This window comes from Galeopterus variegatus, unplaced genomic scaffold (genome assembly GCF_000696425.1).
Source record: "Galeopterus variegatus unplaced genomic scaffold, G_variegatus-3.0.2 Scaffold4155, whole genome shotgun sequence".
Lineage (NCBI taxonomy): Eukaryota > Metazoa > Chordata > Mammalia > Dermoptera > Cynocephalidae > Galeopterus > Galeopterus variegatus.
Window position 1 is genome coordinate 142655 of NW_007730266.1, and position 19207 is coordinate 161861.

The 19207-nt window shown below is 39.4% G+C and overlaps 1 protein-coding gene across 1 annotated transcript in view; it reads right to left on the reverse strand.

Moving 5' to 3' along the window:
- Nucleotides 1-19207, reverse strand: part of PRR11 (proline rich 11) — a 32333-nt gene that overhangs the window by 1528 nt on the left and 11598 nt on the right. The window contains exons 2-8 of the mRNA XM_008586846.1: nucleotides 11972-12107; nucleotides 9664-9814; nucleotides 9091-9213; nucleotides 3964-4182; nucleotides 2729-2827; nucleotides 2248-2360; nucleotides 47-106 (exon numbers count right to left, since the gene is read on the reverse strand). Coding sequence (XP_008585068.1) covers nucleotides 47-106; nucleotides 2248-2360; nucleotides 2729-2827; nucleotides 3964-4182; nucleotides 9091-9213; nucleotides 9664-9814; nucleotides 11972-12102 — 896 coding nt within the window. The 5' untranslated portion in view covers nucleotides 12103-12107. The remainder of the gene's footprint in view (nucleotides 1-46; nucleotides 107-2247; nucleotides 2361-2728; nucleotides 2828-3963; nucleotides 4183-9090; nucleotides 9214-9663; nucleotides 9815-11971; nucleotides 12108-19207) is intronic.

Below are 19207 nucleotides of genomic sequence, written 5' to 3' on the forward strand. Positions count from 1 at the left end.
TATTTTTAACAAATTTAGAAAGTATAATGATAAAAGAGTGTATTACCTCTCTACATCAACTTTTCTAAGCAGTTTCCGCAGATCTATTTGGCTTTTACCAGGATTACTGATAAAATAAAGATATAAAAATTAGAACTTGCCAGATTTTATCATTTTCCTCAAAGCAAAGCAATCATTTCTATAGGCAAGTTCCTAGAAAGTAGTTTTATTCTTTACATTAAAAATTAGCAGTTCAGGGACAGCCCAGTGGCGCACTCGGTAGAGTACGGCGCTTGGGAGCGCGGCGGCGCTCCCACCGAGGGTTTGGATCCCATATAGAGACCGGTCCGCTCACTGGTTGAGCACGGTGCGGGTGCGACACCGAGGGTTGCGATCCCGTTACCGGTCACGAAAAAAGACAAAAAGGAAAAAAAAATTAGCAGTTCAATACTCTGCTATAGAAAAGAAAGAAATTCTGCCATTCGCAGCAACATGTACGAACTTAGAGAAAATTATGTTAAGTGAAATAAGCCAAGCACAGAAAGACAAATACTGCATGTTCTCACTTATATGTGGGAGCTAATATAAATGAATAACAACAAATAAATAGGAAAAAAAAAAAAGACACAACAATCACAATAATTCTTTGAACTTTTTAAGAGAAGTAAAAAGAACTGAGGTTGTCAGGGGTGGGAAAAGGGGAGAGGAAGGGGGAAAGGGAGGAATTGGTAAGGGGTATTAAAATTAATTACAATATATAAGATAAATAAATAAGTAAATACAATTTTAAAAAATAAATAAAGGGCCAGCCCGTGGCTCACTCGGTAGAGTGCGGTGCTGATAACACCAAGGCCCCGGGTTAAAAAAAATAAATAAATAAATAAATAAATAAATAAAAATTAGCAGTTCCAGCCTGGCCAGTTGCTCACTTGGGAGAGCATGGTGCTGATAATACCAAGGTCAAGGGTTTGGATCCCCCACCTGCCAGCTTTAAAAAAAAAAAAATAGCAGATACAAGCACAGCTGCCTTTGAAAAAAAAAGAAAAAGAAAAAAAAAGCAGTAGATGCTGATGGGTGCATAAGATGATATAACCATTCTAACAAGTAATACTTCTTGACCCAGGAGTTACACATGTAAGAATCCATCCTAGGGGAAAACAGCTATGCACACAGATGATGGACAAGGATGTTCATTGAAGAGTAATAGAAATTAAAAATCATAAACAACCTAAATGACTCAAGACAGGATTTTATCTATGAAATTTACAAATAATGAACTGCAAACATTGAAGAAGTCAAAATGATGCTTTGAGCTAACTTTTAATAAGATGAGGAAAAGTTTATAACATATTAAATGGGAAAAGCTATAAGTGTATCTACAATATGATTATACACAGGCACACACACACAACCCATATTTCCTTGATTCCAAGACATAATAGTTTTCATATTTATTATTTCTGAAATCAAGCTGGTTATTTATTTATTTATTTATATTTTTTGGTGGAGCAGATGTAGGTATAGGGATCCAAACCTGTGACCTTGCTGTTATCAGCACTATAGTCTCCCAAGTGAGCTAACTAGCCAGCCAGGCTGTTGTTAAAATTGTTGATAATATTTCTTTTTCTCCCCAAATCTGTTATTAAATCAGTGGTATATCTTATAATAAACAGCATCTTGAAATGGAGACAATAGAGTATATGTCCAGAAAAAGACTAGTGATAAACAACAGTGTATTAACAGTGGTTATCTCCAATAACAGGATTATTTAGATGATTTTTGTCTTTTTTTAAAAACTGTTCTGGGGCCAGCCCGTGGCTCACTCGGGAGAGTGCGGTGCTGATAACACGACGGCCACGGGTTCGGATCCCATATAGGGATGGGATGGCTGGTTCGCTCACTGGCTGAGCGTGGTGCTGACAACACCAAGCCAGGGGTTGAGATCCCCTTACCGGTCATCTTTAAAAAAAAAAAAAAAAAACTGTTCTGTAGTTTTAAATTTTTCTACATGAGCATATATAATTTTTTTTTTTTTTAAAAGATGACTGGCAAGGGGATCTCAACCCCTGACTTGGTGTTGTCAGCACCACGCTCAGCCAGTGAGCAAACTGGCCATCCCTATATGGGATCCGAACCTGGGGCCTTGGTGTTATCAGCACCGCACTCTCCCAAGTGAGCCACGGGCCAGCCCCAGCATATATAATTTTTAAAGTTAGAAATAATCATTCTTTTAAGTAGCAGTAGAACATAATACTATACAGTTCTTACATTAATACATTTGCAATTCGATTTGATAACTCTTTGGAGTTAGGCTTCAGTGTAACCCGCTGCAGGTCAGAGACAGTAACCAGTGGATTCCGTGCCTTTGGTGATGATACAAACTTTAATCAGAAAATGAGACATTATTAAAAACACATTTTAAAATATCACTCAAAATATAAACATGCTGAAACAGCAAATATATGAGGGCTGAGTATGTGTAAGACATATCCACTATTGTATGCAATTTTTATTCCAAAGCTTCAAAGTATGCATCTACCACTTCAGACTAAAGGTTGGTAGATAAAACTGCCTAAGTAAATAGTTATGGGATCTACACATTTTTTTACGTTGATCCAAAACTACTAAAATAAAACATCAAATACTTAACTTGGAATGATCTCTCTATATAAGGCGTATGCTTATTTTGCATAAAGGGACAACCAGGTTAAAAGCACAAAGACTGTGTATATGGTCAATGACATCTTACCTTCCTCCTCTCATCAAAACTCTGTGTTTTCTTTAATTTCACGGCCAGTAGATCTTTAACTGTTATCTGCATGGGTCCATCCTTTTTTAATGGTCCAGCCTTAAAACACATGGAGAGGTTAGAATTCAAATTGGAACCAGGACATCTGGTGAAATGCAAATCCAAATACAGTTTTTAAAGATTCGGAGTTAAGAGTTAACTCGTATTTACCTTAGGAACCTCTCAAATTCTTTCCACTCAACCAAGAATGATCCTGTTTTTAGTATCCATGGATGCTAAGGCTATTGAAAAGTATTCATCAAAATGTAGGGCTTTGATAGTAAATAAGAGATGGGCTAGTTCCTGCAATAATGCATCTTCCCCAGGAGTCATTATAATAAGGCAGGAATTGAAAGAGTTTCTCAGTTCAAAGTAAAATTTTGCCTGAAGGGCCGACCCGTGGCTCACTCGGGAGAATAGGGTGCTGATAACACCAAGGCCACGGGTTCGGATCCCTGTACAGGGATGGCTGGTTGGCTTAGTTGGGTGAGCGTGATGCTGACAACACCAAGTCAATGGTTAAGATCCCCTTACTGGTCATCTTTATTAAAAAAATTTTTTTTTTGCCTAAATTACCTAGAAAGATGACTCAGTTCTCACACAGCAAGAATGTATAAGCAGAAAGGTATACATTAGAGAAAATATAACAGTAGGCTGTGGATTTAACTTAGCTATTTTAAATCAAATGTATCCATAGTGAAAATTCAACAGATTTAAAACAGGGTCATGCCTGTCTTAGAGTGATTCAAAGATATTCTGGTCCCTCTGCAGAGAAGTAACTGTAATGGACACTGGTTCTCCAGCCTAATAACATTAAACTTTAGAATCCACCAACTCTTTTTGTCCTGACTTCACTCATTAAACAATCTTCTGTTCTTAATTTGGTTTCTTAGGGAGGATTTTTTTTTTTTTTGTAAAAATATATGCTGAGAGGCCAATAGGAATCTTCCATTCTACAGTGTTTTATTTATCCTTAAAAAAAACACACATACATCACTTTCATTTCTAAATCCAGCTTCTGTAAGTTCCCTGGGGACTGAGTTTTTAAAAACACAATCATTGACATAATTAAGATATAGGATCCGAACAAGATGTAGCCTCCTATCCAAGCCCTTAGCCCAGCTTTAAAGGGCCACTTGGCTTTACTCCTATATTACACACTGACCAAAACACACCATTGCTAGCTTGTTTCCTACCTGAAGTGCTTTAGTGGGATCCGATTTTCTGAGCAGCAAAGGTGCAGGTGGTGGTGGAGGAGGAGGCAGAGGAGGAGGTGGGGGAGGATGAAGGTGGCTGGCTGGCTGTGGCAGTGAGGAAGGAAGTGCAGCTTGGGATTCTCCAGTGGCCACATTTGTAAGTTTGCCACTCATGGGACACATGTGAGTACAGCTTGGACAAGAATTTTCTGAGACAGTCTGGAAGAAGATATGACATTTGGCAAATGAATAGCAGTTTAATTTGGTTCTTGCCACTGAGAGTCATCGAAATAATAGCTACTATGTATTAAATGCTTTCTCAGTGTACCATGCCTTTCATAATATTTTATCATTTAATTATCACAAGCTTCATTCATTCATTCATTCATCTTGTATGTGATATGTGCCAGGTACTGTGGGTACAATATGACCCTTGTCTCTCACCTCATGGAACTGACGGTCTGGTGAGGTGAGGGAAGACAGACATTAAACATACATACACTCAAAACAAAACAAAATAATACTTCAGTAAGAACAATAAAGTATGCTGTGAGCATGAACATCTAGAGGTTTGGGGAGTAATGTTTAATGATTGTCTCAAGAGCTGAGATTTACCAGGTGAAGGGAGATGACTGGGGTAAGAGTTCATTGCAGAGGGAAAAACACTTAATGCAGCAAAGAACATAGTACACTCAAGGAACTGATAAAAGGCTAATGGGCTGGAACATGACTGTTGAGGGTCAAATTATGTCCCCAAACTAATATGAACTTAATCACCTATTTAAAGGCTTTATCTCCATGGGCCGGCCCCGTGGCTTACTCGGGAGAGTGCAGCGCTGGCAGCGCTGAGGCCGTGGGTTTGGAACCTATATAGGGATGGCCGGTGCACTCACTGGCTGAGTGCGGTGTGGGCGACACCAAGCCAAGGGTTGCGATCCCCTTACTGGTCACAAAAAATAAATAAATAAATAAATAAAGGCTTTATCTCCAAATACAGTCACAGTCTCAGCTATTGGATGTTAAGATTACACATGTCTTCCACTGCATGGATGGATGGGTTTTTTTTCCCCCCAGGCATCTGGCAAGTACGGGGATCTGAACCCTTGACCTTTGTGTTATAACGCCATGCTCTAACCAGCTGAGAAACCGGCCAGCCCTATAATTTATTTAATTAATCCCATATTGGTGGGAGTCAGAGCCTCACAGCCATGTCAGCAGATGTTCACTGGTTGATAGCAGAGAAGAGCCATATTATACTTGATGTTAAAGCAGCAGGATGGTCAGAATTAAGTGAGTGAGATGCCATCTACAAAGAGTTCTCCTTCAAAAATTTTAATCAGGCATTTGGCTTTATGTCCCGAATTGCTTTATAAGCAGAGAAGATGAGTCATCACCTGGAATGATTCAGTGTGCACAACAAGGTCCGCATGACTCTCACCTCCCGTTACTGTGGTGGATTGACCAAAAGAGATGTGAAGCTGGCCAAGTTTATAGAAAAAGCAGATACATCTGTGTGATTTCTTACAAGATGCATGCAAAATCTTACACACATCTTAGCAGAAATGTATGTTGAAGGGAATTTATGTAAACAAATTAAGTTGTAAATTTAGTTCACCTTTATATACTGAATTTGTAAAATCAGTGCTTAAATACAAAATAATTTTTTTTTAAAATCCCATATTGCTTGACATTTAGTTTGTTTGCAATTTTTTTGCTATTTCAAATCACACAACAATAAGTAACTTCGTATATACATATAAAATTTGGTAAGGTCAATGGATGTATGTATTTTTAATTTTGATAGATATTATCTAATTGTAGCCCATAGAAGTTTTACCAATTTATGCTCTTCTCAACAATGTAAGAGAGCACCTGTTTCTCCAAACCTTTTGGTTTTTTGTTTGTTTTGTCAGTATAGGTTAAAAACAACGCTCATTTAATTTAATTTACATTTCTGTTTTGTGCGTGGCAGAGACTACTAATTGCTTCCCAATATACATTTTTGCCTTCTTCTTTAGTAATAGAAAACCTGATTTTTAGCTGGACACATTGTAATTCAGATAAAAGATTACATTCCGCAGGCTCCCTTTTGGCTAGGTGTAATTATATGACTATGTTTTAGCCAAATGAGATATAAGTAAAAGTTCTGTATGTGACTGTAGAGAAGTCTCCTTAAAGGGGGAGATAGGGTACCTTCTTTCTTCCAGCTGCCTAAATTGAAGACATGATGCTGGAGCTCATGCAACCATCTTGGGTCATGAGGGAGTGTGTTAAAGATGGTGGAACAAGATGGAAGGAGCCTGATGACTATGGAATCCCTACAGCAGCTCTGGATTGCCTTCTTCCAAAGTCTTTGGGAGGGAGAGAAATAAACTTCTATAGTCATGCACAACAAAATGATGTTTCAGTCAATGGATCACCAATACATCTGTAGTCCCAAAAGTTTATAACACCATATTTTTACCGTACCTTTTCTATGTTTAGAGATGTTGATGTTTAGATACACAAATACTTACCATTGTGATACAATTACCTATGGCACCCAGTACGCTAATATGCTGTACAGGTTTGTAGCCTAGGAGCAATAGGCTGTACCATCTAGGTTAGTGTAAGTACTCTTTATGTTGTTTGCATGATGAGGAAATTACCTAATAATGCATTTCTCAGAAGGTAGCCTCATCATTAAGTGACACATGACTGTATTTTATTTAAGCAAATGTTTTTTGAGGCTTTGTGACTGTACCACACCTAAAATTGATTCACTCTTTTTTTTTGTTTTGGTGGCTGGCCAGTATGGGGATCTGAGCCTGTGACCTTGGTGTTATAAGTCTGCAGTCTAACCAACTGAGCTAACTAGCCAGCCCCTGATTCACTCTTTAGTACAGTTGAGCACTGTGAAGGTAATTCTAGATGTCAACTTGGTTAGATGAAGGAATGCTGAGAAACCTGGTAAAGCAATCTTTTCAGGTGTGTCCATGAAGGTGTTTCCAGCAGAGATTAGTAGGAGAGTCTGAGTGGCCTGGGTGTGAAAGACCCACCTTCCATGTGGGTGGGAACCATCCAATCCCCTGGGGGTCCAGAGAGAACAAAAGACAGAGGAAAGAGGTGAAGCTCTCTGTTGATCAGCTGGAGCTGAGATACACTTTTCTCTCCTGTCTGTGGACATCACAGCTCAAGACTCTTCTGCTTTTGGATTCCAGGACTTACACCAAGGACACCATCACCTTTCCTGGCTTTGAGGCCTTTGGACTTGGACTGAGCCACGCTTCCAGCATCCAGTTTGCAGACGGCCTATGGTGGGACTTTTCTTCATAGTAGCGTGAGCTATGAGACTCTTCTGTTTCTGGATTCCAAGACTTACACCAAGGACACCATCACCTTCCCTGGTTTTGAGGCCTTTGGACTTGGACTGAGCCACGCTTCCAGCATCCAGTTTGCAGACGGCCTATGGTGGGACTTTCCTTCATAGTCGCATGAGCTATCTTTTTTTTTTTTTTTTTTTAAGGATGACCGGTAAGGGGATCTCAACCCTTGGCCTGGTGTTGTTAGCACTACGCTCAGCCAGTGAGCGAACCGGCCATCCCTATATAGGATCCGAACCCGTGGCCTTGGTGTTATCAGCACCGCACTCTACCGAGTGAGCCACGGGCCGGCCTCATAGTCGCATGAGCTATGAAACTCTTCAGCTTTTGGGTTCCAGGACTTACACCAAGGACACCATCAGCTTCCCTGGTTTTGAGGCCTTTGGACTTGGACTGAGCCATGCTACTGGTATCCAACTTATAGATGGCCTATCATGGGACTTTTCTTCATGGTCACGTGAGCTAATTCCCCTAATAAATCCTTCCCATATAATTATAACGTATTCTATTGATTCTGTCTCTCTGGAGAACCCTGACTAATACAAGCACCTAGTCTTATATTTAAGATCCATTTGTATTCTTTCTTTTTAAATGAACACTGTATATTTTTCCATTTTACTACTGAGTTGTTGGTCTTTTTTGTATTGATTTATAAGAGTTCTTTATACAAGAAATTAATCTATTTCCTGATATTTGAGCAAATATATTTCCCAGTTTTTAATTCGATATGGTTTATATCTTTTGCTGTGCGTAAACATTGATTTTTTTTTTTTTTTTTTTTTTTTTGTGGTTGGTCAGTACAGGGATCAAACCCTGGACCGTGGTGCACTCGGGAGAGTGCGGCGCTGGGAGCGCAGCAGCGCTCCTGCCGCGGGTTCGAATCCTATATAGGGATGGCCAGTGTGCTCACTGGCTGAGCGCAGTGCAGCCAGTCTCAAAAAAGGACAAAAATAAATAAATAAAATGTTTTATTTTTACGTCTGACTAGTTATTTAAAACCTTAGGGCTGGCCTATTAGCTTAGTTGGTTAGAACATGGTGCTAATAACAACAAGGTGCATGGTTTGATCCCTGTACCAGCCAGCCACCAAAAAAAAAAAAAAAAATTTACAAGCAGCAGGCAAAAATGTTTTCATATATTCTGCCTTGATACTGACGATGCTGAACTTTACCTGAGCCCTGTGATTCTGGAAAACAAGGATGGCTTAAAAAAACCTTCCCATTCTTTCATGTTTCAGAAACAGCTTACTACAAAGAACCATTCTTTTCTATATCACTTAGGTAAGACGTATGGATGACTCCTTTGTTTATCTATGACAAGGCCAGACACAAGCCCTCCAAATTCCCATTCTTTGTCTCATAAATTATTAGCTGACTGTTTGTTGCTACTGACCAATCTGAACAAAATATCCATAACTTGACTTGACCAAACTTTAGTCAGGCCTCACCTCTCCCCACAGGCCCTTGGACCTTTCCTTACCCTTAACCTCTCCTACTGGTTCCTTCCAAAAATTGGCTGACCTCAAGCAAAAACATTCCCTGATCAGATCAGCTGTGTGATCAGATGAGTGCACCTGTTCATCCAACTTCCCATAGCCGGTTCCTTGGAGCCTCCTTTACTCCTCACTATGAAGGAAAAGCTCTTTCTGCCTGACGTTTGAGACATAGATGTTACGGCCAGAGCATTTCCCCTATTGCAATAATCTTTTCTAATAAAATTTCTTCTTATCTAATTACAGATTTACTTTTTATTTGGCAATACCAACCTTCATTGCTTCCTGGAGCTTGCATAATTCACTTTCCAAAATACAGAACTGTTGTTTTAGATTGTGAAGTTCTCGGTGGCAGGTACGGGATGGAAAGATGGCATCTTTCAATACGTCTAAACTCTGAAATTCATAAATAAACAAACCTGAGTCCTATGAGCAATATGATGAGGACAAGAAAAAAGGAACCAAAAAAAAAAAAAAGAAAGAAAGAAAAAAGGAACCAGAAAGTAGTTTGATGTTTTACATTAGTGAAGGCAGACATGATCCCATAATTTTTTTTTTTTTTTTTTAAAGATGACCGGTAAGGGGATCTCAACCCCTGGCTTGGTGTTGTCAACACCACGCTCAGCTAGTGAGCCAACCGGCCATCCCTATATAGGATCCGAACCCGTGGCCTTGGTGTTATCAGCACCGCACTCTCCCGAGTGAGCCACGGGCTGGCCCATGACCCCATAATTTAAGCTAATCTGAGTTTAGTCTGAGTGTTGGGCTGACCTGAGCGCATACAAATACAAACAGCAAGTGTGCAGAAATAATGTATTGCTCAAAACAGGTATGTCAAATCTATACCTGGGCCATGCAGTTCTGGCACCAGCTATATATAGACCACACTCTATTTGTCCAAAGTTTGACTGTGTCTTTGATGTTGGGAAATTTGAAGTTCCAGGATAATCTTAGCCAGCTTCTGCTATGGTGTATATCTGCTGAGGAAATAACCATTCTGTTGAAAAAACAAAATTAAAACAAATCAAAAACTCCTAAGTCAGAATAATAGCCTTTAATTAAACAAGAAGGTGGTTTTATAGTATGACTCAGGAACAGAGACACCCTAAAGCCACACTCTTTACTAAGTTGTAGAATTCAAGTGCTACAGCTCTTTTTGAATTTGTCTAGCAGGTCTTCTGGTCTCCCCTGGAAAACACCCCGTCAATAAAAAAAAAAAAAAGAAAAGAAATTGTAGAATTCAGGGATTCATTTATTCAACAAATATTCCTTCTTCTTTTTTTTCTTTGGCAGCTGGCTGGTTCAGGAATCTGAACCTGTGACCTTGGTGTCATAAGTCTATGCTCTAACTAACCAAGCTAACTGGCCAGCCCTCAACAAATATTAAGTACCTACTATGTTCTAGGCTCCAGGGATTCAGTAATAGCAACATAGATAAAAACCCTGCCCTCATGGAGTTTAAACTCATGGGGAAAGAAAAGTGAAAATAAATAAATAAATGTATATATGGGTTGTTAAGGAGAAAAAGAAAAGCAAGAAAAGGGGAATGAGAAATGTTGGACAGGAGTAAAATTTTAGATAAGAAAGCCAGGGAAAGTCACTGCAGTGACTTTGAGAAAAAACCTAAAAGGGGCCGGCCCGTGGCTCACTCGGGAGAGTGCGGTGCTGATAACACCAAGGCCCCGGGTTCGGATCCCATATAGGGATGGCCGGTTCGCTCACTGGCTGAGTGTGGTGCTGACAACACCAAGTCAAGGGTTAAGATCCCCTTACCGGTCATCTTTAAAAAAAAAAAAAAAAAACCTAAAAGAAGTAAGAATGCTGGCAATGCAAATATCTGGGAGAAGAGCAGTCCAGAAAGGGGCAATAGTAAGTGCAAAGGCCCTGAGGCAGAAGCTTGCCTGAAGTGTTTGAGGAATAGCAAGGAGGCTAGGATGAGTGAGGTAGAAAGACTGAAGGAAAGAGGATTAGTTAATAAGTCAGTGTCAGATCATAAAGGCCTTATGGGTCCTATTAAGGACTTTAATTTTTACTGTGAGGGAGGAAGTTTTTTTTTTTTTTTTTTTAAAAAAGATGACCGGTAAGGGGATCTCAACCCTTGTTTTGGTGTTGTCAGCACCACGCTCAGCCAGTGAGATAACAGGCCATCCCTATATGGGATCCGAACCCGTGGCCTTGGTGTTGTCAGCACCACACTCTCCCGAGTGAGCCACGGGCCGGCCCAGGGAGGAAGTTTTAAGCAGAGGAGCAATATGACAGATGATTTTAACAAGCTCATGGTGGCTGCTATATTGAATACACAGCAGAGGGGGCAGGGACAAAAGTGGGAGGGTCAGTTAGAACCCTTTCATAATATTCAGGAGTGAGAGAAAAGAGTCAAGATTGGCTGACATCATTATGGTTACAGCTTTTTGAGGGTCTGTTTGTTTTTTAAAATGTCTTGTAAAGAGAGCTACAACAACAACAAAAAATGTAAAGTATAAGATCTTGTGAAAACCAGCCCCCTAGGATTTCTGGAACTCAGAGTCTGTTTTAATAGCACATTTAAGTTGTGAGTCCCAGAGCATAAATGATCAAACTTTATCAAAACTAAGATTTAAATTCTAGTCCTATGCCTTTCTCCTTTTTTTTTTTTTTTTAAAGATGACTGGTAAGGGGATCTTAACACTTGACTTGGTGTTGTCAGCACCACGCTCAGCCAGTGAGCAACCGGCCATCCCTATATGGGATCTGAACCCGGGGCCTTGGTGTTATCAGCACCGCACTCTCCCGAGTGAGCCACGGGCCGGCCCCTATGCCTCTCTTTCATCACCTAGTTGCCAGAATTATACAATTAAATTCACGAGGAATGGAGAGAATAGTTACTGTGCATTTGAACACAATTCTTTGATTTTCACTTCATTTAAACTCTTAAACTATGGTTGCCACATAAAATTAATGATTCCAGTTAAAATTTAATTTCAGAAAAAGGATGAATAATTTTAGTATAAGTATATTCCAAATGTTGCATGGGATATTCTTATACTAAAAATTCATTGTTTATCTTAAATTCAATTTTAACTAGGCATTCTATATTTTTATTTGCTTAATCTGGTAATTATTGTAAACTGATCAGATCTCCCTAGCATTTTCTCTGTTACACATTATGCCTTACCTTTCTGGTGAGGGTGGTGGAGGAGGGGGAGGTATAATTAGCTTGCACTGGAAATGAGAGGCTTCCTTTCTTTTTAATAATCTTTTGGCTTTGGCTTTTAGCTTTCTTCTTCGTTGTTTGAATTTGGGCATGATTTCTGTAGAGAAATTTTTTTTTCATTTTTTTATTGAAGTATAATATATACATAAAGTACACAAGTGTATATTTCAATGAATTATCATACAGTGAACACGCCTTGTAACCACCACCTTGGTTAAGAAATAGGTCCCTACCAGCATCCCAGAAGTCCCCTGAAAAATGTAAAACCAGATTTAAACTATCTCTGGCTTTGGCATTATATTACTCTCTAAGTTTGTTTTGCTCATGTTGCTTTTACTCATTAAGTCAAATGAATTTACCTTTCTTTATAAAAGGGAAAATGGATACAGTTGCACTATGGTCAGTTATTACAAGGAAATGTTTCTTTACCAGCAACATTGACTGAGCATCCACTGTGATAGGTGGAGTGGGCAGCGGGAGGAAGAACAACATTAACCATTTATTGAATGCTCCTTTACTTGCAAGCACCTTCGCACACATTTTCTAACTTAATCTTCACTATCCTGCAAGGTAGTATCCCTGACAAGGAGGATGTGTATTCCAATTTTTATGTAAGAATAAACTAAGGGTTACAAAGATTAGATGATCTGCCCACTGTAATGTAATAAAGTGTAATGGTTCAGATCTGTATGTCTTCAAAGACCATGTTCTGTCTAATACACTGTAGTACAAGATTAAATAGGTGATATACAATGAAATAACAATTATCCCAAATCCAAGACATGGATGTTTTAAAACATTTCTTTTAAAGCGTTTTAAAACATTATCGAGTATATTCATATTTTAATCCAAATCCTTCTCTAAAGAAGATTAAGTCAGAGCTAGTTTGATCTGAAGCTCCCAGAAGGACTTTGCTGGTTTTAGTTGTTGCTGCTTGAGGAACAAAGATGTTATTCAAGTCGCAGAAGTGAAAAGGTCTCAAGGCCTGGGCCTCCTTTTCTTCAAACTCACATTTGAATAGAAACAATCGGCCTTTAAAATACACATTCATTTCACTTTTGTTCACTTAGTAATCTTTCAGCACTTGGTATGCAGCTCTACATTTGCTCAGCTCTCAGATTCCACTGGCTAAAGAACCTCCCCCGACCCTGCCGAGAGCAGTAAACACTGAGAAGTGGCTTAGTTCCAAGAGCAGTGGACTTGCGGAGGACACCCCTAATGGCAAAGGGTGGCAGTGTAAGTATCAACAGTCCTAGAAGTGAAGATTCCTGATAGCATCTTATTAGACTAATTGTCAGGTCCCAAACTAACATTGTACTTCTTAGAGGCTCAGGAGATGTGCCAAAAAACAGTTGGCTGGCTTCACCTTTATTATATCACTTTTTCTTCCTGCTGAAATAATGAAGGAAGTCCAAGCAAGGATTATTAAACACAAGGGATATCTAAATGATTGATTATTTTTTTTAAACTTAGAATAACACACACACATAAAATTCTGAATGAAGATATTTAGGAGAGCCTCCCAGGAAGGAACAATCTTATGGATGCCTGAAAAAAGGGTTAAATCTCATCAAATCCATGCCCAGGACCTTCTATGAAGAAATGTCACTGGAAATTTCTATCGTCACTGGAAAGTAACTCTGAACGACCAAACCACTTTTTGTTCTTTGTTTTTGCTTTCTTTTGCCCTTTTCTGTCTATATGAGGGTACTTCAAAAAGTTCGTGAGAAGATTCGTATTATCTTTAAATTCTATTTTTCCAGAAACTTCTTGAAGTACCCTCGTACAGTACCAACATAAATCTTTCTTTTTTTTTTTTAAAGATGACCGGTAAGGGGATCTTAACCCTTGACTTGGTGTTGTCAGCACCACGCTCACCCAGTGAGCAACCGGCCATCCCTATATGGGATCCGAACCCGTGGCCTTGGTGTTATCAGCACCGCACTCTCCCGAGTGAGCCACAGGCCAGCACCCCCAACATAAATCTTTCTGTTTCACTTTTGCTTTATTCCAGATAGGAAACAAAAACATCAACCAACAATCATATCAGGACTGCACTAATTTGTAAATTACAACCATAGGTTGGCTACAGAGATAAGAAGTCTGTGAAAATCAATAATAGCATTCTGTGAGAATTAATTGGTTATACCAAATGTACAAAAAAAATACTCAATATTGTATTATTATTTATGCCAATAATTACATGATCACTTTATAGCAGTAAATTTATAATAAACTTATTATTAGACATTTATATATAATTATTAGACATTTATTAGCACACTACTGCCCCACTCCCTTCTAAAACACCATGAAAAAGGCAGTAAAGTAATAAGAAAGGCATAAACCCACATGGCAAAGAATGGAAGTGAAGTCTACAGTAGATGGCAGATGTCAACTAAATTATGAAAAATGGAAAGTAGATGGATGAGTGGTAACTGACTTGACAGAGCAATGGAAAGCTTGACCGCCTGAGGTAGGCAAACCAACAGGAAGCAAGCCAAGTCACAGAACTCTGGGAAGATTTGGGAATTGAAGGCACCTGGCAGCTCTGAAGGTTTGGGGTAGGGCTGGAATAGGATTGAATGAAAGTCTTTTTTTTTGGCACCTGGCCAATACGGGCAACTGAACCCTGGATCTTGGTATTACAGGGCCAAGCTCTAACCAACTGAGCTAACTGGCCAGCCCCTGAAAGTCTTTAGAAGGATTGGATGGGCCTCTGGATTCTGTCCTCCAGCCCCTCCCTTCATGTCCTCCTTAGTAAAGACGGGTTTATTCTCTGGAGAAGTTAAAGCATAGAGGCAACGATTCTGGGATACTAGGTATATCAGGGTCATGCGTGTGTCACCAAACAGAAGATAGAAAATGATCCTGATCCAAAAAGTGAGACCTTCAGTTTCCTTCTTCAGCTCAGCAACTAATACACAGGCTACCAGGTTTAGGTCCCTGCCTCAAATCCCCATCCCTTCATCCCCACTACAGGAGACAAGAAAATTCCTCTCCAGAGAAATTGCTGGCCCAAGAAAAAAGACCTATGTGGGGTCTTCAAAAAGTTCATGGAAAGATTCATATTATCTTATTGATTGATTGATTGATTGATTGACCAGTAAGGGGATAGCAACCCTTAGCACAGTGTCGTCTGCACCACACTCAGCCAGTGAGTGCACCAGCCACCCCTTTATAGGATCCGAACCCACAGCCTCGGCACTATCAGCGCTGCACTCCCCCGAGTGAGCCACGGAGCCGGCCCCATATTATCTTTTTTTTTTTTTTTTTAAAGATGACCGGTAAGGGGATCTTAACCCTTGACTTGGTGTTGTCAGCACCACGCTCAGCCCGTGAGCGAACCGGCCATCCCTATATGGGATCTGAACCCGGGGCCTTAGTGTTATCAGCACCGCACTCTCCCGAGTGAGCCACGGGCCGTCCCACCCCCCATATTATCTTTTAATTTTATTTTTCCACAAACTTTTTGAACTCCATTGGTACAGATGTTGACATTTGGGTTTTCCCTTTCAAAATGGCCAAGTCCATGATCAATTACCTACTGTAGTGCCTCAGGTTGGAAATATCCACCTCTCCAATTATTTTTGTGCCTTCCATTAACATATTTACAGTCGAGAATCATCTGTCATTTTAGAAAAGTCTCTAACACAAAAGACAGAGACCAAATAAATGGGGAGAGGGGATGCATTAAAAGGAAATGGAAAGAATGCAGAAAGTAGAAGAAAACTTTTTTTTTTTTTTTTTAAAGATGACCGGTAAGGGGATCTTAACCCTTGACTTGGTGTTGTCAGCACCACGCTCAGCCAGTGAGCTAACCGGCCATCCCTATATGGGATCCGAACCCGTGGCCTTGGTGTTGTCAGCACCGCACTCTCCCGAGTGAGCCACGGGGCCGACCCAGAAGAAAACTTTTAAGAAAAGAAAGAAGTCTCTTCAGAAAATGAGATACTGCAGTCTTGAAACAAGAAGGATAAGAAAAAGCTTTTAGAAGTTAAACATAGCAGAGAATTTAAAATGCAGTAGAACAGTTGGAAGATAAAGTTTTAGAAGGAGGGAATAGAGAAAATGAAGAGTTTATCAAATAAACAATACAAAAATATTTCCTAGAACTGAAGGACTTGAATTTCCAGACTGCAATGATCCATTCAGTATAACAAATAAAAGAAGATACACATTGAGTCATGCTATCATTTAGAACACAATAAAGAGAAGATTCTAAAAGCATCCAAACAGAAGAAAACAGTCTAGATACAGAAGACTGAGAATTCAATTCAACAGCCACACTGGAATTCTGAAGGAAAATGTTTTCCAACATAAAATTCTATATCTGGCCAAATTTTCAGTCAAGTATGAGAACAGAATTAAGACAAACAATGGGAATTTCCAGAATCGTAGTGACAGAAAATCTCAAGAAGATATGTTTGCAGCAGGTTAGAGCAAGGTGTCAGCACACCTTTTCTGTAAAGAGGCAGTAGATAGTAAATATTGTAGGCTTTGCAGGCCATATCTTCTTGGTTGAAACTATCAACTCCGCCACAGCAGCACCAAAGCAGCCATAGACAGCTACACCTGGTATACTTAAACAAAGTACTATGGCTGTGTCCAATAAAATTTTATTTGGGACCACTTTCATTTTTGGAGCAGCTGTGATTATTATGTGAATTTCATATAATTTCCATGTGTCACAAAATATTCTTCTTTTGATTTTTTTTTTCAACTATTAAAAGTTGTAAACTGGGGTTATTAGAGGCAGGAAAGGGGAAGGGGGAGTAGGGATAGTGAGAGCTAGATAGAAAATTTACAGCTAGATATAAAATATAAATTCTATTGGTGTACAGTCAACCCAGAAATCTGGGTGAACAATTAACAATGATTCACTGCCTGTCATCAAAAGACTAGAAGAGAGGAGATCAAATGTTCACATCACAAAGAAATGATTGTTTTACAATGATGAATATGCTAATTACCCTAATTAGATCATCACACATTGTACGCATATATTGAAATACAACTCTGTATCCCATAAAAAAGGTAAAGATGGTAAATTTTGTTTTGTGTTTTTTTACCATAATAGAAAATATATAATATAGAAAATGCAATGAACTTTTTTTTTTTTTTTAAAAGATGACCGGTAAGGGGATCTTAACCCTTGACTTGGTGTTGTCAGCACCACGCCCAGCCAGTGAGCGAACCGGCCATCCCTATATGGGATCTGAACCCGGGGCCTTGGTGTTAACAGCACCGCACTCTCCCGAGTGAGCCACCGGGCCGGCCCCGCAATGAACTTTTAAATCAGAAAAAAAAGTTGTAAATAAGGCTGGCCAGTTAGCTTACTTGGTTAGAGAGAGATGCTGATAACACCAAGGTCAAGGGTTGGGATCCTCTTACTGGCCAGCCTCCAAAAAAGAAAAGTTGTAAACCATTTCTAGCTCAGGAGACCTACAAAAAGAGTTTGCTGGCCAGTAAAGACTGGAGCAGGAGGACAAAGGGTTTCAGTAACAATGTCTCTAAGGGAAAAAAGAGATACCTAAATTACCTAGTGTGTTTGACCATTTTGAGCAGAGTTTTACTGTATTGTAAAGATGGAGCCAAATTACTAACTGCTTACAAAAGTAAGCATATAAAAAATGGCGAGAAAAAAAGTTGTACAAGAAATGTAATCTTAGTAGCACTACATGTTCAGCTGTTAAACAATATTTAATAGTATGAACACTGAATGTTTATTTAACCAAAAATGATGACGTAGGAATTTTAGGAAGACAGAAGAAGAAAATGGAAGAAAATGGAAGTTGTCTCAATTTATATAGTAACTAAAATTGAAAAAAAAAAATCATGACACAGTAGTATAAATGTTATGTAGAAACATGGAGGTAAGTACCAAAAGAAATAATTACAAGAGTTGATAGTGTTGCCTCTGGCAAATGGGAGTCAGAATTATGGACGGATGGTTTAGAGGGCTGCAATTTTTTTGTTTGTTGTTAATTATAATAAATAAGCCTTTTAAACTTTGGTATGTATTATTAGCTGGAAAAATAGAATACTACCATTCTGAAACTGGGCCACCTTTTCCTAGCCCTTTCCTGGTGGTTGTTTCCATGTCTATGCATTCAGATGTCTAGAGTCCTACACAAACTGATGTATGTCATTTTGGAGATTATTTTTCCATGAAAAAAATGTGTAGGAACTAAATCATCTTTGTGTGTGCGTGCGTGCGTGTGTGTGTGTGTGTGTGTGTGTGTCCTGGGCTCTGGGTCCTTGCTATTCTATCTAATCACTTTCTAATTAAATACAGTAATCAGCATGTGCAGAGAATTAAAAGAATAAGTCAAATCTGTTAGGTGCAGTCTGAGATAATTCCTAGATTGTTGTTCCATCCAAAATAATGCAAAATTAATCACAGCTCTTCCAAAAATGAAAGATAAAAATTCATACTTCAAAAAGAACAGAGGACTCAACAAGGTAAGGTTTGTTTTTATTATCATTGCTTTAATAAAAGCATTAGGTACTCTGCAGAGGATTATTGTCCAATCGACAGAGCAGTCTTCCTCTAGTTTAAGACACCTATGCTTATCCCCTTTACAAAAGGGGAATGAGACATACAAATTCTTTTTGCTGGGTTAGGTTGAATTCCAATTGTTAACATTGGATACAAGCTCATTCATCACAGCATTTTTTCTATTTTTATTGAAAAATATACTTTTTTCCTTTTTTTTTTTTTTTAAAGATGACCAGTAAGGGGATCTCAACCCTTGGCTTCGTGTTGTCAGCACCATGCTCAGCCAATGAGCTAACCGGACATCCCCATATAGGAACCGAACCCGTGGCCTTGGTGTTATCAGCACTGCACTCTCCCGAGTGAGCCACGGGCCGGCCCCTTTTTTCCTTTTTAACTGCCTTGTTTTTAAAAGAATTTAAAGCTGATTATTAAAAAAACCTATGTTGGGCCGGCCCGGTGGCGCACTGGAGAGTGCACTGCTTGGGAGTGTGGCGGCGCTCCCACCAAGGGTTCGGATCCCATGTGGAGACCGGTTCCCGCTCACTGGCTGAGCGCTGTGCGGGCGCAACACCGAGGGTTGCGATCCCGTTGCCGGTCCCTGGTACGGGCGCAACACTGAGGGTTGCGAGCCCGTTACCGGTCAGTAAAAAAAAGACAAAAAAAAAAAAAACCTATGTCACAACATGCTTTAAAAC